Raw genomic sequence first — 26,443 nt, 5'->3', positions numbered from 1 at the left:
TCTGAAACACTAATAATATAGCTATAGGCTCTATAGAGTAAGTATTTAATTGTTCTCCTTTAAAAGAGCAGGAATGCAGCCCAAGAGGTGCAGTGGCACAGGTACCTAAATTCAGTCTCAGTTAAATTTTTCATGCTCCAGTCACACAGTGAGTCAACACCAGAGCCAGAAACAGAATCCAAAAAGTCATGTACAAAATTTTCCTGGCATTTCCCCTCAGTCATCTCCATTGTGGGCACAGAGCTGGAAGCCAGAGTCAGCAGCAGTTCAGCAGTACTGCCATTAGTTCTGCTAAGAGCAGAGCTAAACAAACAACGAGTGGAGCAGGGCTGGCAGTGAGAGCCCCAGTGACAGCAGCCCTGCCTCAGCTGCAGCAGCTCTGTCAGCAGGGACAACCCTCACACCCCACTGCTGCTGCAGGACAGGCAAGGATCCTCAGGGCCAGCCAGCCTCCTGCTCTGCACCAGCAGGTCATGCTAATTATATATTAGACACATCACGTGGGGGCCATGTTTACTCCAAGAAATACAGCTGAGTTTCCCCCTCTCACATCTATGCATGTGTGTGTTTGTGCACACACACAGAGACACTGGAAAACTTTAACCATGAGACTGCACTGACAGGCTTTCCTTGGGGTAAGGAAGAACATTTTCTCTTTCCTTTTCTTGTTTTGATATGGAGAATGGAGGGGAGCTGGCACTCTATTTATGAAGACAGGGTAGGCAGCTGGAGGTTGCTCTTCCCCAGGTAACACAGGCACTAAAGGATGGCAGAAGGTGACACAGGCTGAGAGCACAGGACATTCAGGGTACAAGGAGTTCCCCAGATTTCCAAGGGTGGGATCTGAGGTGCTATAATTAGCCTCCAAAGCCACTGAGCCCTGTCTGTACCATCAAGTTGTACTTGAGTGAAGGCACAGCAGCACAAACAGCCCTTTGTGTTTGACGGGTTTCACATAAACAACCCCAAGGCACAGCACTGCTCCTCAGGACCAGCCTAGTTCAGGGCAACTGTGTAACAGTGTTCTTAGGAACAGTCTGTGCCCTGGCTGCCAGGTGACAGGAGCAGCAGCCCCAGTGAAACTCCAAGCAGGCACAGAGGGTGACACACAAAGGGCTCCTTTACACCCACCAAACCCTCGCCACCTTCACACACAGAGCTGCAGCAGTGATGAAAAACGGAAATGAAAGAGGCCAACACTGATCTGTCACACAGCCACCCAGCAAAGGTGACATCTACAGCACTTTCTGAGAGTTTTAAGGACTACCAATATCTGCGTGAAAACACAGGTTACCCAGAGAATCCACATCATCTCATGTAAGTGTCCTGCCTGAGCACCAAACAAATCTGCATCAGCTGAGGGAAAGTTCTTTCTCATCACGGTAACTACACCAATAACCGGCAGGGAAGGACTACTCAGCAAGATGAAAAAGTACAAATGATTGGGGGGAAAAATACTTGTTATCCAACCCTGAGAAAATATCTCCAAAGTTTACTTTCTCCACTATTTCGCAACCGAACAGCGACACAAAGAAATTGTGAAACTCGACTCATGTTTATGAAGGGTTTGTACAGAAAAGCGCAGCACTTGGAGCAAGTACCACCTGACACATATTCAGGTGACAATCAGCACATTCATGCTTCCTCTCTTCGGAGTTATTTAAAAGAATGACTAGTCTGACAGGGCAAGACAAAAGAAAGCAAACGAGCAGATGAAAGCACACAATCAGATAAACAAAAGCACAAGTTGGCACGCAAAAGCTAAAGGTGAAACTATGAACAACAAGGAAATGCTTACAGCCCGTACTTTAGTATTTTTAGCCATAGCGAAAGGCGAGCTGTGCCTCTCGCTCCCTTTTTCTCCCCAACCCCCCGAGAGCGCTGGGAGCGCCCCCCGGGACCCGCAGAGCGCAGGCCGGGGGCAGAGCACACTTACCTAAGGTGAACTCCCATTGCTCGTTCCCCAGAGAGCGCTCGGGCACCACCTCCAGATCGAGCATTGGCTCCGGTAGCGCGGAGGCCGCGGGCTGGCACGGCGGTCACCGGGGCGCGGCGCCGGACCCCTGCGGAGGGACGCGGGAGGGAAGCGCCGGGGCAGCGGGCAGCCCGAGCCCGGCCCCGCCACCGCCCCCTGAGGGCACCGACCGGCCGCCCCCAGCCCCGGGGCAGCGCCGGCAGCGCTCCGGGGGAGGCGCAGCTCCGCCGCCGCCGGCCGCCCCTCCCCGCCCCGCGGCCCCGCCGCCCGCGCCCCCCGCCCCGTCCGGTGCCGGAGCGCGGGCGTTGCGGCCCCGGCGCGGTCCCGGCGGGGCGGGGGAGCGGGCGCGGCGCCGCCGCTGGGCCCGGCCCGGCCTGAGGGGCCGGGGGGGCTCCGACCCCCCCCGCGCCGCGGGGCCGCGACTCACCTCACTTGCGGCTGCTGAAAAAGTGCTTTGCAGCTGTCGTCAGGCGCGCCCGCGCGGGGGCGGGGAGAGGGCGGGGCCGGGGTGAGCCCCGCCTTTCGACCGTGGGCGAGCGGGGAAGGCGTCGGCTTGGAGAGCGGGAGATTCAGGTTCGAGTCCCGCCCCGGCACTGTCGGCAGATGGGGCTCAGCCTACAGCCCAGACACACCCGGATAACCTCGGGATAAAAAAGCAAAATAACCCACCCAAACCACTGCCCACTGCCAGCCCGCTCTTCCAGTTGAAAGGTCAGAGTGCAGGAAAGAAGTGCTAGGGATAAATTAGTCAGTGGCACGAGCAAAGTTCGGAATGAGCTCGGGAGTGACTCAGTGAGGAGGGAGAGAGGAGTAACGAGGTCAGTGGCTTTGCTGTGCTGTCTGAGCAAACAAATAGTGCCACCCAAGAGTGCTGAGCCCAGGAAAGGCCCCATTTCCCTAGGGATGGGGCTCAGCACAGGAACCTGCTCTGGTTACACCCAAAGCTCCCGGTGCCAGAAACATCCCCAGAACGAGGAGGAAACGGAACCCTCCCTGTCTGCCAGGATGTGCCACCACCTGGGACAGCCCACATCAGACCAGCCCTTGCTTCTGTGGTGGAAACTGGATCCAAGATAAAAGGCACCAGGTCAAGCATTGCCCAAATAAGCAAAGAACTCAAAGAGAAAAACCAAGAATATGGACCCGTGCCATGCTCACACAGTGACAGCTCTTCTGGAGTAGGGCAGCACCAGTGATGGAAACTCAAGAGGGTTCAGAGGGTGTGGAAGCAGCTGTAACTCCTGCTGCTGGCAGGCTGAGGCTCCAGGGGAAAGCAGAGACTGGTGGGAGATGCATTTTTTCCATATTTATTTGAAGATAGTAGCAATCCTAGCCTGACCCCACACCCCATCCCTGTGCCCACCATGTCCCAGCAAGGTCTGCAGCAGAGCAGATCCATCACATGGACTGTCCCACAGCAGGACAGAAAACATCAGGAAAGCAGGATACCCTTCAGCCTGCCCAACACAGAAATTTGAGGGTTACATATTGAAAAATAATAAATAGTCAAACATAATTTCAGCTATTTCAGCTAGGTTTGCACTGTGGCTCCTTCCACAGGCAGAGCAAGCCATGGCTGGCAAGGGGGCTCAAAGCATTGAAAAGAAATCCCAGATGTGTTTGGGAGCAGGACCCTGGCCAGCTCTGCTCTGAACACCAATTTCTCAGCATCTCTCTTCAGGTCACAGAGCTGTCAAAGCAGGTGAGATTTTAATGTATATGGAGTGGAGCAAGCCCCAGGGAAATTAGTTTTCCCTTGAAGTCAGCTGCATGTTGCTCTATTTATTATTCATGCCTTGCTTGCTTTTTTTTTTTTTTTTTTTTTTTTTTTTTTTTTAATCCAAGCATGGTGACATCTATCTTAATATGCTGAAAAGCAGAGAGGTGCTGCCAATGTTTCCCCTTCACTCCAGCCCTCTGACACATCTTCATTGGCTCAACATCAGAAATTAGCCTTTCCTCTGCTGGGAGCAGAGCTAATCCTTATGAGCCACTTGCCTCTCTCCAGCTCACTGTAGATGTATGAAATATATGTATATTTGTATATATACAATATTTGTGTGTTTTTATATGTAACTTCATATTGTGACACCCATAAGGAAGGTACTTGGGAGAATAAATATGCAGCTAGAAGCTTTGCATGCCACATTCATGTGAAGAATACAAACACAGCACCTGCTTTTGAGCAGGTCCATGGCAGTGCAGCCCTCAGGCTGAGGTGCTGGTGGAAAGCAGGAGGCTGCAGAGCAGCTGGGCTTTGCAGAAACCCTTCTCCACCTCATTCCTGTGTTTGAATGCCCAGTGCTACAAACTGGGGGATGCAGCACTCTGGCCTTTCACTCACAAAGGTTTGGCCTCCTTTGTAGGAGAGTATCACAAGTACAAGCCCAATTCACCAAGGAGAGTAAAGGCCAAATACAATGGCAGAAAAAAAGGAATTATTTCTGACTGTGCCTCTCCACTAACACCCATTTTCACACACCAACCCAAACCCCAGGCTAAGTGGAGAAGGGCTGGGCACTGCCAGGTCTGCCACTTGGGGCAGATTGGGCAAAGCACCATCATTTTGGCAACTGCTCATGACAGGAAAAACTTACATTTTAAAAGGGTAAAATTACCCTTTTTACTCTCCAGATCATGGAGCACTTCTTAGGAAATTCAGCCCCAGGGCTCAGGAAGCAATGCACAGCTTTCTGAAAACCAAAATCAATTTTTAAAGCCTGTCTCTGTTGTTGACATTTCTGACTGAGTGAATGGCAGTGGGTGCATCCATCAGAGATGCTTCTACCAAAGCCTCGGGGTGAGATCAGCAGCTATAGGGGATTAATGAATCCCTAAATCGGTAAAAATCGGATTTTTACTGCTTTTTCTTAAATTTTTCAGAATTTTGTAAACTTGAGGGTTTTTTTTTTCCTAAATTCTACACGTCTGCAGGGAGATGTTGGGTGAGGAGAGCTGGGCTTCTCAACCCAGCCGGTTAAAAAACAGCAGAAAATTGCAGAAGGCACCAGGAGGGACAAGCGCTGCTCTCAGGCGGAGGCGAGCTGCCCTCTCCCGATGGATCCCAGAGCAGCACACATTCCTGCAGGGAAACCTGCCCGTGGCTGCCGGAAAAACGGCTGGAAGCACACCCCAGCCTTGGCAGCGCTGATTCAGCTGGACGAAAGATATTCACTATAAAGCTCTGAAGTTGCTCTGATTTATTGGAAGTGCTTTTCCAGCTGCCCCGCCCTGGGTTGGCACTCGGGAATGGATCCAGACGGGGCTGGCAGCTCCAGAGGGAACATTGCACTCGTCAGGGGGGGACTATCCCACCTCCTCAGGGGGATTTATCCCACAGCCAAGGGTTCCGAGCTAGGCAGTGCCAGGCTGGGGTTCCTGGGCAGGCAGGGGCTGCTGCAGCACCGAACCCGAACCTTCCCAAGGAGACCCCCGGCTCTGTCCTTCCCTTGCTCAGAGGTTTTCCCCTGCTCGTCTGGGCTGAGCCTGCCCTGCCCTGCCGTGCCCGGGTGGTTTTCAGTGCCCCTGGCACCCTCCGGAGGCTGACACGGGCGGGATGCGCAGGATCAGCGCTAGAAACCAGAAATTTTGGTGCTGTAAAGAGCTGCCGTGCAGGGCTGGGGGGCACAAGGTGCCTTTTCCACCGGGCCCACGGAGCCTCCAGCCTGTCCTGAGCCCTGTCCGGAGCCTTCCCCGGCTGCTCCAGGCCAGCATCCTCCTCCCTGCTGCGTGCTGGACCGTGCAGCACAGTCACAATAAATATTTTGGAGGCGATTCCGTGCTTGGCCAGGGGTAGGGAGGTGATGTGTGCCTGGCACGGGCTGTGGGGAGCGTGGCAAGGCACAGCTTGTGCTCAGCCAGCACCACGGTGATCGCCAGCATCACTCCTCACATCCCAGATTTGGATGGAAATTCTGCACCGCTTCTCACCATCTCACCGGATGGAGAGCTTCTGCACCGTGCTTGGTGTCTGGAGATGGGCAGGAACGGGAGGTGCCAGCGCTCACCCCAGGGTGCTGAGGAGATAAAACACCTTAAACATCGACCAGGCAGAGGGACAGCCCCTGCCCCACCACACAGAGCATTTCACAGGGCAGGGGCTGAGATGGACGGACAGGGAGCATTCCCGAGAAGGAAAGGCAGCGGCAGCTCAGGCTGGCCTCGGGAGGGGCTGCTCAGCACAGGCAGCCGCTCCCCTGCATCCCCCCAGGGCAGCGCTACATGTGCATTTCACAGAACTCCAGATCTATTTCAAAAGCTCGGATTCGTGCGGGGCTGGATCTAAACTGGCTTCGGCTTCATTAGAAACAGATGCGCTGGTTTCTCTCTCCGCCAGGCGCGGGCAGGAGCCGGAGGGCGGCGGGACCGGGGCACCGGGGATGGGCACAGGGATGGGCACAGGGAATGGGCACCGGGAATGGGCACCGGGGATGAGCACCGGGGATGGGCACAGGGAATGGGCACCGGGAATGGGCACCTGGGATGGGCACCGGGAATGGGCACCGGGGATGGACACAGGAGATGGGCACCAGGGTGGGCACCGGGGATGGGCACAGCTCCTGCCCGGGGGGCCGGCACGGAGCCAGCGGCCTCAGCAGCTGCTGTGAGGGACCGTCAGTCCTTCCAGGAGCCTCTGGCCGCAGCATCCTGCCTTCAGCTGCTGCATCCTGCCTTCGGGTGTTGCCCAGCCCAGCACTTGGGGTTTTAATCGTGCGTTGAAAACTGGTGGGGAAATTTACCCTGGGGAAAAGCACAGGGATTCTGAAAAAAAAAATAAAATTAAAGCATAGGTTTTATGGGAAAAAAAAAAAAGGTAAAAGATGGATCTGGGGATTCTACAGAATTCCCAAACCACTTATTGCAATGGTTTATGGATTCCGGGGTGCTGGACATGTGGCAGGGCTTTCACCTGGGCTCAGTTTCACCTCCAGGTATATTTCCAAAAGGGATGTTTGATTGTCACAGCTGATGATGAGGAAGGGCCATGGGGCATGGTGTGAGAAAGAGAGAGGGGTGTCAGCCCCCTACACCAGCCTGCTCCAGCCCTGGTACTTGAGGTTTCATCATTTAAAAGGAGATGAGTCAAAAGCTGCAGGGCCCTCTCAGAGCCCCTGAAGATCTGTGCCCATTTTGTCCCTGACTTCTGGTGAACAAACAGCAAGGGTGTGACTCGGGTGTTACTCACGGGCTGTGGTGGGCAGAGCCAGCAGCAGAGATGCTCCCTGAGCCTCCTCCCAAGGCAGTGCCCATGGTCCTGTGGCACATTCTGCCCCTGAGGCAGAGGTCAGGATGTGCAGAGGGTTTGCAGGAGCCAGTGCTGAGGCTCCGTGTTGGGGCTGGTGGTTTCAGAAAGTCACGCAGCCGCCAGGACCACTGGCCCCAGGTCCCGGCAGTCACACGCCAGATGTGCTCTGCAGAGCAGAACTGAAAGCAGAACCGAAAAGAGGATCTGTCCTCTCATCTGTGTGGGAGCACCCGCCAAGGGGCTCTGGGCCGAGGCTGTCGCTGCCAGGGAAATGTCTGGGGGTTCCTCAGCAGCAGCCCTGACCTGAGCAGGAGGAAATCACTGGGCAGCTCAGGGACAGGGACAGGGACAGGCTGTGCTTGCAGCTCTGACCTGAGCAGGAGGAAATCACCGGGCAGCTCAGACACAGGCTGTGCTTGCAGCTCTGCCTGGCCCTGCCTTTCTTCCTTGCCCTGGCCCCAGACCTCAAACACAGCCAGAGCAAATGACCTGGAATCCTTCCTGTCCATCCAGGGGATGGACTAAATGCTAAGATTTCTTGCATTGTATGATCATGTGAGCTGGAGCTGGCTCTCATGCAGGTCTGAGCATCCCCAGCCATCCTCATCCTCCTGGGCCACAGCAGCTGTGGGCACAGGCTCCTGGCTCCATGGACAGGCTGCCCATGGTGGGCACAGGCTCCTGGCTCCATGGAGATGCTACAGGTGTCTGCAGGCTGGTGGCCACCCTCAGGTTCACTGGGGCAGCTGGGGCAGGTCAGTGAGGAGCTGGATGGTGCTGGAAGGTGTTGCAGTATCTCACCCCCAGAGCAGGTGTCTCACTGGGGTGCTGCCCCGTGCAGGGGCTGGAGTGAAGGACAGGCTGTTCTTGTGGCGGTGGGAGGGAACCTGGTGCTTCCTCTGGGCAGGTGGCACATCATTCTGGGAAGTGAGATACTCAGCAGCCTTCCTGGCCATGAGGTGACGGCAAGTCTGGTGTTTCTGGGTAAAGCTGCCTCTTTATTAAGAATTGTCTTCTGGTAAGAGTTGTCACCCCCCAGCTGTGTTTGCAACCCAGCAGCAAACCCACATTCTCCCCACCAACCTCTCTGCTCTCCTCCAAGCTCAGAGCTCCTGGGGTTTCGTCAGGATGTCACTCCCCCTGTGCACCGCTGCTGTGAGGGACCAAAGCCCTGAAATTCTTCCAAAATCCGGCAAGGGCAGCAGAACTACCCCAGTCATCTGCTTCAGCAGCAGTCACATGGGAAGTGATCAGGGACAAGTGCATCCCACAGACAAAGAGCTTTGGTTCCTTACACTGCTGTTTCTCTATGCCTAGACTGTGCTGGGGTTCTGTGAGGTATGAATAACAAAAGCTGAAAGGGTTGGACATGCAGGTGGGAAAGGCTCAGAGGGACAGGCTCTCCCAGCAAGCCAGTGGATAACAGCTGGAAAAGCCAGAGCTTTCAGGTGTAAATTGTGCTCCATTCCTAGAAGGTCTGTCTCTTTTCAAGTTAAACTCATGACCTGCTCCAGGAAAGAAAGAAGATTGCAAAGAGGGAAAGGTGGCAGAGCCACCAGTTCCCATGAAAAGCAGAGAATCACAGCCTGTGGAACACAAGAAAGTGGAGACCCAGGAAAATCCATTCTGGGGTCCTCCAAGACCTCATCAGGTCAACAGGGTAGAAAGCAGTTACATCTTAGAAGAGTTGTGGGAAGTAACAAAGACTTGGCAGAAGTCTCCCCAGCTGTGGTAAACTGTGGACCAGGCCCAGGGAGAGGCACAAAACTGAGCAAGAAGTGTTCTGGTTTCCCACTGCTTTCCCCAACTATCCACTGTGCCAGGTGACAGCACAGGGAGGCAGCACTCAGCTCTTCTGTGCTACTTCCCCCTCTCTCATTCCTGAGCTTTAAGAAATGAGCCCAAGGCAATTCTGAAAATTCACTTATCTCAACCTGTAATTGAGAAACCTATTTAATAGTTACTTAAACCCTGAGCAGCTCTGAGCTGCAGCAGTTGATGAATATGCATGGCCTGGGATTTACATTTGGTGGCAGTGTGAAGACAGGATGTCAGGCAAATGAGCTATGAGAAATGTTGCCCATGCAAATGTTCACTCTGCTCTAAGTTCTCACTGCAATTCCCATCCTTGAAGCCATTTCTGTCATTCTCTTATTTGCATTGGAAATGTAGTAACAAAATAATGCAACTTCACAGAAACTGGTCCTAGTTCTGTGCAGACAGGATGGATTCTTTAATACATCTATGACAGACTGGAGTCTTGAACTAACAGCAAACAAAAAAAAATATATAGAAGTCCTGCCAAGGTCATCCCAGGCCATGCAGTTGTGGAGCTCTCTCAAACCACATCTTCATCCAACTTCCCAGCCCTCACCTGAACAAGGCTGGTTATTAGACAAACCAGCAGAGGTCTGCAGGAACAGAAAAGCTGCTGTTTTCACTCACAGTTCATTTTCTCAGTTTTCTGCTTTCAGAAAGGGGAGCATGAGCCCAGGACAGCTCCAGAGAAACTAGGAAACCTGCTTATCCACATTTTGAGGACTTCAGTAAACAGACTAAACACAGAGAACCCCATCCACAATGCTGCATCCAGCCCTGGGGTCCTTAACAAAAGGACATGGAGCTGCTGGAGCAAGCCCAGAGGAGACCACAAAGAAGCTCTGAGGGCTGGAGCACCTCTCCTCTGTAGACAGGAGTTCAGCCTGGAGGAGGCTCTGGGTGACCTCAGAGACATGCCAGTAAGCAAAGAGGCTGGAGAGAGACTTTTGACAAGGGTATGGGCAGGCAGCACAAGGGGAAATGCCTTTAAACTGACAGAGGAGAGGTTTAAATCAAGTATCAGGAAGAAATTTTTCCCTGTGAGGGTGGTGAGGCCCTGGCACAGGCTGCCCAGAGCAGCTGTGGATGCCCCATCCCTGGAACTGTTCAAAGCCAAATTGGACAGGGTTCTGAGCAACATGGTCTAGTGGGAGATTGGAACTAGATGAGCTCCCTTTCAACCCAAATTATTGGTTGAGAATTGGTTAAGAATTCTGAGAAACAGTTAATACTCTGTTCTTAGAAGATGTCATGTAGGAGCAGGAGGTTAAAAATCCCAGCTGGAAGTGACCATATCTCACCTGCTGTGGTTGGGCTCCAGGTCCTGACATCCTTCTCAATTCCAGTAGGTTCCAGCATTTCCACTGATCTCTCACTCCCACATCAAGGACAGCCATCCCTAAGCCATGCTAGTTAAGGCACTGGATTGTAATGCTTTTAAATTCCTTTCTGCTGTATGTGCCTCATGCAGGGAGATTTTCAGATTCCCTTTGCTAATCACACACTTGAGAGGCAAATTCCATCTAGGAAGAGCCAGAGGACAAAGTGCCTCTGTCCTTCACCTTCAGCCAAGAAAAGGCTGGACAAGTACTGGACTCAGCCACTTGTGGTGTGCCTTGGGCAGAAAAGTGAACCCTTCCATCAGCCTGCAGGTAAATGGACAAAGTACCCAATGGCTTTTGAACAGCTGTTTGCAGATGCCTCTAAAACACTGCCTGGACAGCAGGGCTGGCAAACACCATCTGCCCTCTGCAAGAGAAGCAGAGCAATGTGGTTTGCTGTTTGTCTTTTCTAAAGCTACCTCCCTTTCACACTGCAGAACATCTCCAGGAAAGCCACAGGTCACAGCAGTGCTGCTTTTCTTTGGTGCTCTCTGGTCTGTTCACAGCCAGGTGGGAAAAGTTTAAATAAGGTTACTTCTTATCCTTTTGATTGTAAATATTCCCAAAGCATCATTATGAAACAAGCAATCCTCTATCTGATTTCAGGACTTAGCACTGTCAGTCAGTGTTAGCTATTTGAAGTTACACCACCTAAAATTTTAGCAGCTCCAGAAAGTTTTCAGGTGTAGCATACAACATCCATATTTTCCCCACAGAACTTTACCACATTTCCTGCACTTACACATGTAATCCCCCAGTTCCCCCCTTGCCCAAAGCAGCACAATTAACAAGGTTTGGTGGCTGCTCTCACAACGTGCCCACAAGCAGCTCTCTGTAAGTTCACACAGCCCCTTGCTTGGGGCCCCTGGAGTAGATTAATGTTTTCAGAGTAAGAAGGGCATATCAGTTTTAAGAAACAAGAGTTTTAGGGCAGCAAAATCCACATTTTCCCCAGTGCAGACCCTTCTATTAAAGGCTGCTCCCAGACAGCAGCTGAACAGAGCAGAGGGGTCAGTTAAATAAGTGACCACTGGATGTCACCACTGCTTTAGCCACAGAAACCAAGGCAGCCTTGCACCTAAACAAAATATGTCAGCAGGGACTAGCAGGGAGTCAAACAAACTTACAGCACCTTGTTTTCACTACACAGAAGTTTATTATGAAAGTTAAACATACAACACAAAAAGTAGCAAAAGCAATCCTGTAGCTTAAGGCAACTCTTACAGGAGATGAGTTCAAGAAAGATGATGCAACTTCAGTTTAAATAGAAATTATGAAAAATATCAAATTGCATCAATAACTTAAAATGCACTTTAAAAAGTCTGCACTAACCAGCAGAGGGTAAGGGCTGTGATCTTAATGCCAGCATTAAGATATGGAAAGCAGCAGAATGCTAAATGATGATAGGGAAAGTTCAGTATTTACACAGAGATAGCAACGTTAATATCTGATAGCGTCATTTCCTGTGTACTTATGGTTTAAAACCACTGTCTGAAACGTTAGGAAAACCTTTTAAAATAAATCTTCAGACTATTCCATCAAAAATACACAGATGGCAGAGAAGATCCAAGGCCAGGGATGCGTGCAGATGCATGCGTGTGTCCCTTAAATAACTCTTTGCAGAAACACTTTAGAAAAATTATTTCTTTGGGGAAGAAGAGCAAGAAGAATGTGGCCACAGAGTGAAAAAGATTATCTTTCAGGTGAATCACATTTAAATTGAAGTATCAAAATATTTCTATTTGATGACATTCTCACAGTTTACAGTTAATGACATTTTTAAGTGAATGTTAAATATTCATATTATTAACATACAAAGATTCTCCTTCACATTGACATCTGCTTACATTTTTGCAAGACCTCTTTTGCATCAATTGTTTTGCCATTAATGAGGAATGTATAATTGTCTTAATTATAGAATTTAATTAAGATTTAACTCTTCTAACCATATTGAGTTTCTATCTTTAAAATAATTCTTAAAACACTGGATTCAGATCCCTTATTTTAAAAAGGTATTTAAGTGACATTTTAATCAATCAGGCTGTACAGGAAGCACCACATTTTAACAAAGCCAAATGACATCACATTTCTAATAAATTTTCTTCAAATATTGGATGCAATGAAATCTTTGGAGTAAGTCCATTCACCATCACCCCAAATGAAACAAGATTAATTCATACATTAATTCATCCCAAATCTTACCCTGTTAGAAAATGCAATATATACTGCAACAGTCTTAATTTGCATAAGATTTAATAGAAGGGGCCTATGTGCAGTATGAGGCTCCTGCACACAAGCTCATCGCAGCTTTTCACCATTCAGCACAACTTTACAAAAAGCCTAAGATATAAAATATACTTAAAGCAGTTATCTTAAACATGATTTAATATATATCACCTTGGCAGCTGATCATTTTTGTTCCCAGTTGAAATGCTGTTGAATCTGATTGTGGAGTTGCAGTATCCCTTTGAAGAACTAGTTAAAAAAATCCCTGAATAAAACAGAAGCCAGCCTGCGACTTCCTCTGAGTTTCAGTAAAGCACTATATACAGGGTATAACAGCCACCCAAACTCACTTGGAACAGAATAAAATCTGAGACAGATAATGGGGCAGAATGCATTAATGCATGAGAATATACATTTTAAGATTTTTATAATTTTAAAAGTGGAACCAATGAATTGTTAGCAGTTAAATGAATACTGCAACTGTAATGTTTACAAACCCACAAAGTTTGAAAACTGATTCCAACAGCTCTGATTCACTGGGTTTAGCTTGGAAATAATGCAAAATAATGTCAGCAGTTTTAATAAGGTCTTGCAAATTTAGAAAAAAGAAAACTGAAAGAAAGATAAGAATGCATTATCTAAAATAAAGCAGGAACAGAATAAGGACAATCAAAGTTCCAAAAGCCCATATTAAAAAATTAAGCTTGGAATGCATTGGCTTCCAGCAGTTTACAAACAAAACAAAACAACCCAAACAAAAAAAAACTAAAAACAAAACCAAAAGTTGTTCTAAATATGTAATATCTTGACCTATTTTAAGTGACAATTTTTATTACAGTTGAGAAAAATGGTTTTATAGCTGCATAAGTTTCCATTTCACTAAAATAGTGCCAACAAAAATAAGTTTGCATAGAAAAACAAAATTTCGAATTGCCACTGGCTACATGCTTAAAATGGGAAATGCAGGTATTGTAACATAAACATAGTGCAAACCATGGCAGTTCTGGTGACTCTGACTGCCGCAGGTCAGGAAACAGACCATAATATACCCAGTTCTCACAGTTTCTGGTCTTTTATTCAATCCTTTGCCAAGTAGAAGCAATGTACGTGTGCAGAGCCGGGGACGCTGCTGCCGCTGGTTAACGCAGTTTGAGATCATCGCCACTGCCCAGGTTGGAGCCAGGACTAGGGTCTTGCTGTCTTCTTGCCTGCGTGGACAAACACACTCTGAGCATCAGCAACCAGGAAATTATCAGCTCTCTTACTCAGTATGTTAACACAAATAAGACCATAAACAATACAAGTTAAACGAACAACACAAAATTAGCAAAAGCAATCCTGTAGCTTAAGGCAACTCTTACAGGAGATAAGTTCAAGAAAGATGATGCAACTTCAGTTTAAATAGAAATTATGAAAAATATCAGATTGCATCAATAACTTAAAATGCACTTTAAAAAGTCTGCACTAACCAGCAGAGGGTAAGGGCTGTGATGTTAACGCCAGCATTAAGATATGGAAAGCAGCAGAATGCTAAATGATGAGCGAGAAAGGTCAATATTTACATAATGATAGTAATGTTAATTGTAAAGAAATTTTACAATTCCAGCAGTGAGCAAAGCAATACTTTTTAACATCAAAATCATTCTTTCCCCTCAGTTCAGTTTGCCCCCCAGGCTCTCAGGAGGGCAGCGGGTCGGGCAGCCCCTGTCCCTGGGGGGCTCAGAGCCTGCTGTGCCTCCCCAGCAGGGACTGTGTGGTTGTGCTCACACACGTGCACTCTCACACTGCCAGGCTTCAAACATTGCTTCAGCAACCAGCAAGAGACTCCCACAATAGTTAGGGAACAATTTTGTGTCTCTTCTTCCAAAAATAATTTTCCTTCCTATGAAATTCCCTTCTGTTAACTTTTCCTGTCAGCTTTGGGGAGAAAGGCTACAATATGAGATAGAATACATCACATCATTTCCAGATAACTTTATGAGGGAAGCATTTACTTTAGCTTCCTCTAGAATCAAGAGACTTATAGTAACACATGAGCACAGTTTAATCCATAGATGGACACACATTTTAACACCTCATGTTTCACTGCTTTCTTCTTCAGTGCACCAGCAAAGTTAACAAACTGAGAAAACTGACACATGACTGTACCCCTGTATTAAAACAAAAGCAATGTAAGTTCTCCTTTAAATAAATTATTGGGGTAAACAGTTTGAGTTAATGACATTGTAAAGAGGTAATTAAGAACGTTCAGTCACAGTAAAAGACACGGCTATCTATTTTCTCCACCTGAACACTGGTACAGCACACACAAATGCTGCACATGAATACTTTAAAACATTTATTTCCTTCAAATTTTAAAACCATACTTTGACTCTGAGAACATCTAATACATGCTAGCTGGTTTTTAAGACATTTTAGTAGCAGCACTTTCATTTAAGTTTATAGAGTGAATAGCTGGCACCGTGGCCTGTAAGTGCCACATGTCCCAAACAGTCCCAGGCCACATTCCCAGCTGGTGGAAGGTGTCACTACTCAGGCTTTATTCCATCAGCTGCAATAACCTGCCATATTCAGGGCTTTAAAAAATGCAAACCAGTGACAACTTCCCTGTTCTAAAAGACATTTCCTATGTTCCTGAAAGGCTGGGGAACAGCCTTAACACAGGCATTGTTCCACTGCAATACCCTTCAAGCAGTGAGCGTGTTGGCACCATCCCACAGAGCTGTGACAAACAGGGGCACAGGTGCTGCTTTGGGGGCTCCCTGGGCTCTCCTGAGCCCCAGCTGCTGACACAGAGGAGGCCTCCCCACTGCCCAGCAGCTGCCCCAGCTCACCAGGTGCTGCTGCTGCACTCCCATTCCAAAGGGTGAGCAAGCACAGCCTGCTCACCCCAGACCCTCTGGCATGCACTGCTGACACCACCTTTCCCAACTTAGACCTTTCTTTGTTCACTTCTTCCCCCCTTATCTACCATTCTTCTTGTCTGCCTAACTGTATGCCCCCAGTGCACTAGGTTAGCTGCACCCAGACAGAGAACTGCTGCTTCCTTCTCCTATTTAAAAGCCAATTTGAAGCTACATTTTCCTTTCATGTGCAATGGTCCCTTTCTGATGCACATGGAGTTCATTCAATAAATCCCTTTAGTAATCAGCAAGTTTCCAGAGCAGACAATCCTCTTCTGCACTCTTCTTAGTGGTCATACTGCCACTATTGCTTTGGAAACACCTCCACTAACTTAAATATCACAATTGTTACCTACTACATTTATGTATTCAGTGTTGGCTGTACTTCAGGTAATTAAGAGTGAGCCAATCTTTTTGCTCTATCTGCACTAGTTGTACTCTGAAGGAACAATCTGCTTCTCCTGCTTGCAGAAGAAATCTGAAGGTGAGAACCAACACCAGTGCTGGTGCTCAAACCCACAGATTTCTCAGTAATCTTTCTGAGGGATCACATTAAAGCAAACTGCTCTAATCACCACAGAGCACTGATGACTGTAAGTGCTTAAGGGTGTATTCATTGAGGCCCTTGAAACAACTTCTGCACACTGTCCTCTTTGTAGAGATACACAGTGTTAGAAGATGGCATTTAATTAAGCTTTTTACATTATTTCCAAAAGCCAAATCATTCAGCTTTGACTATCAAAATCACTGAAGAAAACCCCACACTTCCTTTTTCCTTCAACAGAAAAGTCTACTGTGCTGTAAATATTTTCTTCATATGAAATGGTTGTTCATCAAGTCTCAGTAGATACTTCCAGGCTAATTTAAGAGTTGTACCAAGATTAACAAAACAGCAACAGTTCTACTTTGCATATCCTTCTATTGAACAGACTGTAACAAGATTTCTTCTGGTTTTACTGCTGCCTCTTTCTTCTAAAAGGAAACAAAGACATGCTCTGTCTTTAACAATTACCAAAATCTTACTTCTACCAATTTTGCACTCAATAAACATTTTTATACTTAACTAGAAAAGACCAGCAAGTTAATTGCTGCTATAATACTGCTCTAAAAACAACAGTGTTTCTTCTTCAGAAAACAAATCATATGCACAGCAATTTTATTGTCAAATTTCAGTGAAGGCTCCAAGATATGAGCATATGGTTGCATTTATGCTTTGCTTAAAGTGGTCCTTTCTTTCAAAGCATATGAAGGAATTTGCATGATTCGTGACCTCATTGCTACTTGTAGAGTTTGCAGAAGCCACTAGTGAACAACTGCCAGATTTGCCCTTTCAAGTGATCTGCAAAAGGCATGACAAATGACCCTCAAATATACCAAAACCAGTCATTACAATATCTTACAACAGTGTATGTGGATAAAGGTGCAATTTTGCAAGTCAGTAAGTGGGAATTTACACAAGCAACTGCAACATGTTGGAATGACAGCTCTGACTCAGGCAGCCTCCTTTCCTTGTGCTACTACTGTGCAAAAAGGCAAATGTGTGAAGCAGGCTTGTTCTAGCAGTCACAGCCATTCTGCCAGGGCACAACACAGCATCTACAACTGGGCTTCACATGCTGAAAGAAAAACACAAAAATTAAAAGATGCTTGGTAAAGACTAGAAAAATCACTTTGTACAAAGACAGGAAGCACACTGTGCAGCAAGAAGCACTGGGTGCTATTTTTGTCCACTGACAACTGGCAAAATAAAACTTCCATAAGAAATGCCACAAGGTCCTTAACACTCCCTTGTAGGAGTGGTGTGACTATCACACGAGTGCCCTACACAAGTGGGGTAGTATCTGCTACTTCTCAGTCTGTTACAGGAAGCTAAAACTTCCCTTTTATAGATGTAAACCAGCAATTTCCAGACTTCTCACCACTGGGGGGGTCCTACACTCCCCAGCATAGCTAATCAATCCTCTAAACTGCAATTTTTGCTGTAATTTTTGAAATGCATACCTTTTGCTGCCACACAAAAGCAGCAGTATTACTCTCAGTGAATAATGGGCTCAGCTTCTCAAGGATTAAGGAGACTTGCTTCAATTAAGAAAGATGCATCTATCTTTGCCATTGGGAAATGGAATACACTGCTATGAGTCATGCTTAATGAGCCTTGAGAAAACAGCAGTTATTCATCTTTTCTCTGTGTATTTCATTTTTTCAGTCAAACGTTGATTTTAAGTTTGAAGGGCACTACTTCACATGTTCTTCATCTGTTATTTAGTGAAAGTATAACAAATATTTGCTTGTGAGAAACTGGTAATTAATACACAGATCCCACTAAAGTTGCAATTATCCTAAAAATGAATGTATTTTAACCAACATTGCCAGTTTTCTTCTAAATATCCAGGAACAGAAGAGTTAACCTGATGGACACATCAGGAGTTTCAACACTGAAAAATACTTAGCACTCAGCTTTCAGAACATGAAGCCATGCAAATCTTCTGCTGCACAGAAGGAATTGTATCTGACCACAAGCCATTGAAAACCTCTAACCCTGGAGAGGGTGTGATGACCAACTGAAAGAATTGCAGGAACGTACCTGGCAAAAAACCATTTCAAAGCCTCCTCTCAAATGCTACTCTAGACTGATTCATGCTGAACTCATAATGCTGGCACCATGGGGGTAGTGACTGACAAAAAAGAGCAGAGTTACTACAAAAGCATTTTGAGATAAAACAAACATAAAAAGCATGTCCTACAGTATTTCTTACACCTCTGCTCTCTTTAACCTCTGATGTCTGAGCTTTTCCCAAGCGTAAATACAGGCTAAGGGGAATGGACTGAAAGTCTTAGCAAGAGTAAGATGCAGTATCATATCTGTATCATATTGCTTTTCTTCTCAATAAACTAGATAGCTTGGAATCATTAAATCAGTAAGTTTTATCATTTACTTTTCTGAACAAGAACCACATTGGAGGCTTTACATCTGTTACTGGGGCACAAAGGAAAAACAGATGGGCAATAAGGAAGGTGGCACATAAGCAGTTCCTCCAGCAGCCAAGACAGTCAGAACACATCTTCCTCCTCCAGTCACTCAATGCTGCAGCCTATTGTGCTTCCATCTGTACTAACAAAACTCCTTAAACTGACTTTAGGAAAGCATCTCTAGCCAGCCCCTTCCTGTGCATGCTCTGAAGCCTCAAACATGCCTAAGGAAACCAACTCCTCTTACCACATGAGCTCATCAGGAAAAGATAATGCAGTCCCACTGTGTGGATTACATGATAGCTCTGAGAAAGCAGAACTGAGAAAGTTGGAAGCAAATTTAGTAAGGATGGACAGAGAAGATGGCCCCTCCCTTTCTATGAATCACTTAAAAAACAGCAGCAGGGAAAACTGGGACCTCTGAATGCCACACAGTGAAATGACAAATACAACCATATCCACTGCATATACAACTTGGGACACTGGTGAAGAGGAGGGAAGGAAGGGGAAGTTAATTTGATGAAGGGCTGTCACAAAAAGAATAGCCAAAATAAAGTCTCTCCATGGATAACTCCACTGCAATTCTTTAATTGGATTCTGGCAGCTCTGTCCTGTTGAAACAGACAGAGTAAATGCATTATGTGCCTTGGTATCTGCCATCTATAATTTACTAAATAAGTGAAAAATCAGGCTATGCTATGAAAAACTAAACAGTGAACATTTGGATTCTCTTAGGACTGCCAGCCTCCTGAAAAGGGATAAAAAAAAAAACCCAACCAACCAAAACTGAGAATACTTTGCAGATACTTTTTAGAAAAGTATACAACCACAGGATAAAAACCACCCAAATGAAAAAAAACCCTAAACCCAGCCCTGAAATAAAGAGAGCAATACTCAGAAAAATGACCAGTTACACCCTAGCACACCTTCACATTAGTCCTGGTGTCTGAGGCAGACTCACAGCAATGAACTGAAAAACTGAGTTGCTGGTTAATAATCTCTCCCATGGAGATGTGAGCATGGCTCACAACGCTGGCCCTGCCTCCAGTAACCTTCCCTGGACAGAGGGCAGGAGAAACTCTGCAAAGCTGGGGCCCTACAGCACAGTGAGAATGTCAACTTAGACATCACACAACTCCTCTGGGCACAGCCTGATGAAGCAGCCCATGTGCTCCCTAGTCTCTGGGGGCCCTGCACAGACTCTCAATCTGCATTTCTCAGAACTTGAGCCACAGCAGCACCACTACACACTGCATCCCTGAGCCACTGGCAGCCAGAGGGGATATGATCTTTACCACATTCCTAGCAGGCACAGCTATCAGCTTCAGACTTCGTGGCCTGGATCCAGTCTCTGCAGTTGCTTTGTTGGCTGCCCATAATATTCATTTTGCTATCAGCTCTCCTTTTCATCGAACCTGGGAAGGAGTAGCCTTGATCTTTCTTAATTATAATGTCAAGCACCACTTAAATTATGCAAATAATGGAAAACAGGCCCTCAAACTTGGCAAGAGATCTGGATGTTAGACTGAAGTAACTGTAGAACTATTAATGCCATGAATTCTATACCCAAAGCTCTTTTTTATTCCTACTTCCATTCTGATTGTTTTTCAAGCTCACTGAAAGTCAAAATAAAAAAATTTCCTGACAAAGGCCATTGATAAGAGTTATTTAGCACTTACCTCCATCAAGACTTCATTGCAAACTACTATCTACTTCCTAGGAACAGACTGAAAACACACATGAACTGTGTTACCTGCAGAGCATGACCAGGCCAAGCAGCACAGCTGCTTCCTGACCCCCCTGCACCCCCTCACCTGAAATCTTTGCAATGGTTGCATCTTTGTTTAAAAGATGTTATGAAGGTAATGATTCTGCTGCCCCAAACTGGACCAAGGTCACAGGAATAGGAGCTCTGAAGAGTTCTGAGTAGGGACAGAAATTTTTACTTTCATATTAAAACTTCATTTCCAAGGGAAAAAAGCTTAAAGTGCTCTCCTTTAGAAAGTACTGTTTGAAAGCTGGTCTAAAGGTTATAAATTTATAATTAATATTGATTGCCTCCAGACAGTATTCCTCTGTTGCTCAGACCCTTTCTAACCTTCATTGACTGAAAGAAGACGCTTATAGTACAGAATTCCCTGATTTGCAAGATTGATCTCCTCTGTCCCACAGTCAGCATTGATTCTGTACAGCACAAATTGTTTTTCTGATCTATGCATTCTATAGCACTTTTGCACAAGCCCCAGCTATTTAAGTTCTTGTGAAGCAAACCAGTCACGACTTAACTGGCCTTCTTGTCCTGGACTGGCACTGCAGAACCTCTTCAGGCAACACACTCCCACCCAAACACCTCTTTCCAAGTCAGGTTGTACTCACCCTGCATCTAAACAAATTATTTATGCTTGTGTAAAAGCACACACCAAATCTACACTGCCCACTGCATATGAAAAATCAACGGTTTGGGTTTCTTTCATATCCAAAAACCTGGGTTAAATGTTATACTATTTTTCTATCATCATCAGTTTGGAGAGTACATACAATAAACACTAATTAAATTAATTCCAGATTAATAAGGAAAAACCCCGTTTAAAATCTGATGAGAAAATTTTCAGTAAAAAACCCCGAGCCAAAATTAAAAACAAAAAAGTCCCCACATACTTATTGTAATACTGTACACTTTCTTCTGAAGCCAGTTGTATTTGAGAAAAATATAATTAGTTAGAGCATTTATTTACACCAGCAGTTTCATCTTAGAAAAAATTAAGAAAAGGAGAATAATTTCAGTGTCTAGAACCTTGGGAAGAACATGAAAGTCAGTCCTACTACTTTATTTTCTTTCAACTCTAAACTGTTTACATGTCTGTAACAAAATTCTGTTTGTTTTTTAAGAGTTCCCAACTTCAGCAAAATTAAATGAAATGTATCTTGCCCATTTCAACTGGTAATTCCCAACAAACAAGAATAACATGTAAAAACCTAGGGCAGGCCACAGTATTTAAAATTTAGGTAAATTTTTACTCCAGCACTCTTTAAAGGGTGGGGTTGGTGGGTGTTTTTGGTGCTTTGTATTGAGAGGAATTGCTTGTGGAAGAAAAACAAGTTTCAAAACAGGTTTTTTTTTCAGCAAAATGAAGGTTTTTAAAATGGGAATTTCATGCAGTTTCCCAAAATGGCTCTGCTTAGCCATTAATGTGATTTATATTTAGCACAAGACCACAAACAGACAGATTGCTAGACTAGACTGTTTTAGGGAGAGCAAACCACTCTGTCTCTTTACTCACAGTGTTGCTAAAATAAAGAGCATGGCAGCAACATAGGAAAGGAACACAAAGTAGAAAAATATGGTATTTCAAAAATACTGGTTGAAGAAATTACATCGGGAGACTGAGAACAGATCCAGCCCATCCCCAAGGAAAGCCATGGGGACATCCTCAGCCAAGCTCTGGAGAGCACAGGTGGACAAACTGTGTCCTCACACAGATCCCTGCAAGTCTGAAATTACAGTTTGTACAAAATACCCCCACCTGCACACAGCAACACACCAGAGGGTCTCTTTTCACCCACCCCTTGAAAATCCATCCTTTTGTGCCATCTGCTCCAGCAAAGAGCTGTCAGGAGGCACCTGTTTGTGGCTTTTTTGCACTGAACACAGGCCATTGATTCCAATAAATTCTAATTTCACCAACTTGGGGCTGTTTAAATCTCCCCAAGCCATTCTGGACAGTGTAACACATTTTTGCATCATGCCACTATGCTAGAAGACTGAAAAACAAGCAAAAGCTCTTCCTGGAAATTCACGTCTAGACAGCAACTTCACAGTAATTTCTGCAGAACACTTCTTGTCCTGACACTAACTCTGGTCATTCATACTGAAACCACAGCAGAGACACTCAGACTGACTCTCAACCACGACACAAGGAGATAAAGACATGAAAATTAAACATCTGCCTCACCAACATCCCTTCAGTCTCCTCGCTCTCCTAGTTTGGCAAAGGGGAGCGTACAAATACTTCAAGTTCATACACCTCATTTTTTAAACAATCTTTAAATGGGGATAAGGTCTTTCTTAATGTGTATTATTAAACATTCTCTGTCTCAGCATTCCAACATTTTTGTAGAAGTAAAAGTCATTGGGATACCTTATTAATTTTGAGGGCACTAAGAACACTCACTGACTTCAAAAGCATCTTTGAAACAGAAGAATCCTAGAGAGTGGGGCTGGATTTGCAGTATTTGATGTAACTGAGCTATACAAGTTGATATAAAAACTCAAAAGCATCTTGTATTCAAAACAAACTATGTTAAAAATGCAACAGAAGGCCGTTCAACTCAGAGGTGCTTAAAAACTTCAATGAAAATTCCTAAATCCACTCCCATCCTATTTACATCAGAGTGCTGTAATTGCACAAAAACATGATCACCTTTGAAAATTCAAGCACAACAAACCTCAGATGCCCTCAGATGCAAAGAATATGTTCATTAAAATAAAGGTCTGGTGTGCTAAACTAGAATGGAAGAGAGTCTATATGATGAAAAGATGGCAAACAAACCTCACAACACCCTGAAGGAGTTTTTTCTTTTTTAGGGGAAAGAATTTGTTTTAATTGGTTGGGAGTTTTTTTAGGGTACTAAAAAATGGAAATTAGCTAAGTGATAATTTCTAAATTGCTACTGCACTTGCAATTCTTTCCCCTTGCAAAGTGTCACCCTACTAAAATCCAACTGTCACACACAAGAACTTTAACATTGTTTTCAATGAGTTATCACTGATCACTCCTATGTGGGGAGTTTTAAGTCTACAGACTATGTTAAGTCTAGAGAAAGACTTAGAATAGGGAATCTTTTCTACCCAGAAAGCTGTATAAATAAATAATTTAATCTGATCATTTTCATATGCTGCCAGGCTTTGGATGGATAAATATTTCCAAAGAGCTGGCGCCTCTGTTTTGGGTAGGAGTGGGTGGAATATTGCAGGATTCCCCTTCCCTCCCCCACTGAAGCAGAATCTGGTCTCTATTAAAGCATTTCAACTGTAATTCTACTGTCAGAAATATCCTGATTTTCTACAGTGTTGCAATTCTTAAAACCATTATTAACACTGATGAGATCCTGTTCCACATCTGCCAATTCTGAGTTTTACTGTCCATGCCAAGCATGGCAGAAAAGAAAAATCTAAAACTTTCTTAAGGATGAAAGCTGTATAGAAATCATATTAAAATGATCATAAGGAAAGTATCTTCATTTGCGTGTAGCATAATATACATAAAAATTCACTCAGCACACATAGAACTGGCCTTTCCCATAGAAAAGCCTTCAAGTGCCATCTCTGTAGTGAAACCAAAGATACTGCTGGCCCCACTGAAATTACAGAAACGAACATAAGGCAGTCTGGATTAAGGTTTCTGCAGCTGTCAGCAATGCAATCATCAGAAGGGTGCCACTGACAAACTGCATTTCCAAGCTGACTGAGCACGTCAGCATCAGAAAATTCAATACAGGCCACAAATACAGCAAACACAGGAATGCACTTTTATGCACCACTTTCTATTGAGAACTGGGTACAAGGATCATGAACACCAAATGCTTACTGATTAAAGTTCATTTGATTCTGCCCAAATGCTGCCTTAGATTGAAAAGAAGGGTAACAATGAACGATTTGGAAATCTGATTGCTCTTTAGGAATGCATTGTAAGTCTATTTCTGCTCTCTACCATCTCGTCCCAAAAGAGCCTGATTTTTACACAGTCCTAAGATCAAGAGTAAAAAAGCTTGTCTGTAAACATTCCAGATATAAGTTCAGGACATCTTACTCCAAACACAGGAATGAAAACTGAAATATAAAAACCAATTATAGACCTACAAGTAACTGGAGGAAAAAAATCTGTTGGTTAGAATATCAGAGAGGCACAGTAAAATAAACAGGAAAGTATGCAAAACAACATATTACAATTATTAAAGATTTACACTCGACATCACAAATTTGAAACATTTGATAATACTTTTCATTCATTCTACTTAAACTTATTTTAAGTCAGTAATTTTTTCTTTTCTTCCTTTCTGTAGGTGATCTATACCAGTGCTTAAGAGCTGGGACAACTGTTGTTGTTTCAAGAGAAAATGGGTACCAACAGCTAATAAGGACATCAATTGATAGCAACTGCCTTCTGCCTTATTAAAAGCAAGAGTGTTTTCAGAAGTTACTGCATCCAGCTCCTGCAGACAGCCAAGAATGTTGCTTTTTGTGTTTCAGTGTCATGAGTTTTGATGTCTGTCATGAAGCCCCAGATGCTCAATATTACCATCTCACTGTTAATTGAATTAGTGTTTTTGCACAGCCTAGCTGCAAGTAAGTGTTTTCTACACTTGGAGGAAAATTAAGTGTCTCAGAATCCAGAAGTTATTTCAGGAATCCTCATTCTTTTTTAACCTTGAGCATGCACATGGCTTCTCTTTAATAAGAGGAGTGGGGATGAGGGGCACAGTGCAAGGAGAATATATCAAGAAAAGTTTTAAGTACATTGAGGTAAAAGACATAAGATTGGATCTAAAGTTCCTACTGTGTTGTTAACAGTAAAGCAGGCTGGCACAGGTCTTCATGAACAGCTTAAAGCTAATTCTACCTTCCTTCTGAATTACAAGCAGGTTGTAGCTATGCTGGGACAGAATTATTCAGGCAATCCAGCAGCTGCTCCAAGAATCCAGTGGAAGCAGGGCCTCCAAGGCAAGGATTTCACCTTTGTTACAGCTGCCATCTGACCTGGCTGCAGCAGTGTTTGCAAGGAGACACACACCAGCCACTTCAAAGAGAGATATTATCCTCTGTGCCTATCTGTTCCCTCTCATTCTCATGCTCAGTGCCTTCCAGTTGTAACTGGAAGGGAAGAGAGCCTGTCTGATCATCCCAATTATCCAAAAGAATGCCAAAAGAAAAGTAGCTTAGCAATAACAATAATCAAATTTTCTAAAAACCATAGAACCAGCAGATTGATCATATTTGATTAGAGTTAAATCAGGCTCTACTGATGAAGCAGGAAGTAAGAAAGAGCATTAGTAAGGGAAAGAAATTCAAAGCCTTTCTGTGTTCTCCCTATTCTCTCCTGACCTGCAGCCTGCCTTAACTTGCCAACTCCCCTTATGTATTATTACTTGTCCTCTTACAGCTCTCGCCTTTCTGACATCTCAGAGCAGCTGGTTTCCATTCCCTTTCCTGGCTCTTCTTTCCTCAATCCCAGTAATTTCTGCTTTCATCAAGAAAGAACAAGATTCAAGACTGTGGGGCCCTGAAGAAGCGAAGAACAAGACAGGGAAACTAAAACAGTGAAAAAAAGGAATGAGACTTCCCACCAGTAAGAAAAAGGTGAGAAGACAATAAAACTAGCCTGTACAAGAAAGCAGACTGTGGCATCGGATTAAATTGGCTGGTAATTTTTCCCAAAACATGGGATAACAAGCTCCAAAATTCAGCCCCTGCAGCTCCCAGAGCCTTTTCTGTGTTCATGAGAAATGCATGAGGCAAGAGATCCCTCTCTCAGTATCATTTCAGAGAGAAATGGCAACTCTTTGAATAAATGTCTTTACAGCTTAAGTACCCACAGCAAAGACCATCTACAGAAAGGAAAAAAGTACATTATCAGAGAATTCTTATCAAAACTTTAAACAACTTGAAATCCATTTTACAAGAGTAACAAAAAACTGCATTTTGCAATTTTTATATAACATCACCAAACAAACACAATACACAACATTGTACAAACAGACAAAAATGGAAACAATCTAAAGTTTTGGGAAAGTACTAACCAGTTACTGACAGCAGCTGTGAAACCCTCACCTCCATTTCCTCCCGATGAGACCTGTCTCTATCCTCGAATTCACGAGTTCTTCGTCGAGCCTCTTCAAAGGCTTGTTGTGCCAATGCATCCTCCTG

General features: G+C 45.1%; 2 protein-coding genes and 1 long non-coding RNA gene across 6 annotated transcripts in view; 1 reads left to right on the top strand and 2 right to left on the bottom strand.

The window, feature by feature from the left end:
* Nucleotides 1-2,499, bottom strand: part of PHAF1 (phagophore assembly factor 1) — a 34,918-nt gene extending 32,419 nt beyond the window's left edge. For 2 of the 3 annotated variants that reach the window (XR_012582432.1, XM_005490777.4), the window contains exon 1: nucleotides 1,937-2,293. Coding sequence is in view for 2 of the 3 variants with exons in the window: in XM_005490777.4 (XP_005490834.1) it covers nucleotides 1,937-2,000 (64 nt within the window). In the remaining variant the exon portion in view is untranslated. Of the gene's footprint in view, nucleotides 1-1,936; nucleotides 2,294-2,402 lie in introns of those variants that run through there. The other variant, XM_074550996.1, reaches the window with a different exon arrangement.
* LOC141730778 (uncharacterized) lies at nucleotides 510-26,322 on the top strand. The gene is made up of 4 exons (XR_012582433.1): nucleotides 510-635; nucleotides 3,536-3,677; nucleotides 24,583-24,865; nucleotides 25,680-26,322. It is a non-coding gene; the product is annotated as an uncharacterized LOC141730778 (long non-coding RNA).
* CBFB (core-binding factor subunit beta) overlaps nucleotides 11,554-26,443 on the bottom strand; it is a 37,924-nt gene continuing 23,034 nt past the window's right edge. Inside the window, exons 5-6 of one of the 2 annotated variants that reach the window (XM_005490776.4) lie at nucleotides 26,317-26,443; nucleotides 11,554-13,854 (exon numbers count right to left, since the gene is read on the bottom strand). In XM_005490776.4, coding sequence (XP_005490833.1) covers nucleotides 13,832-13,854; nucleotides 26,317-26,443 — 150 coding nt within the window. In that variant the 3' untranslated portion in view covers nucleotides 11,554-13,831. The remainder of the gene's footprint in view (nucleotides 13,855-26,316) is intronic. The other variant, XM_005490775.4, reaches the window with a different exon arrangement.

Source organism: Zonotrichia albicollis, chromosome 13 (assembly GCF_047830755.1).
Source record: "Zonotrichia albicollis isolate bZonAlb1 chromosome 13, bZonAlb1.hap1, whole genome shotgun sequence".
In the NCBI taxonomy this organism is placed as follows: Eukaryota; Metazoa; Chordata; class Aves; order Passeriformes; family Passerellidae; genus Zonotrichia; species Zonotrichia albicollis.
The sequence above is the reverse complement of the archived record's forward strand: the minus strand, read 5'-3'. Positions and strand labels throughout refer to the sequence as shown.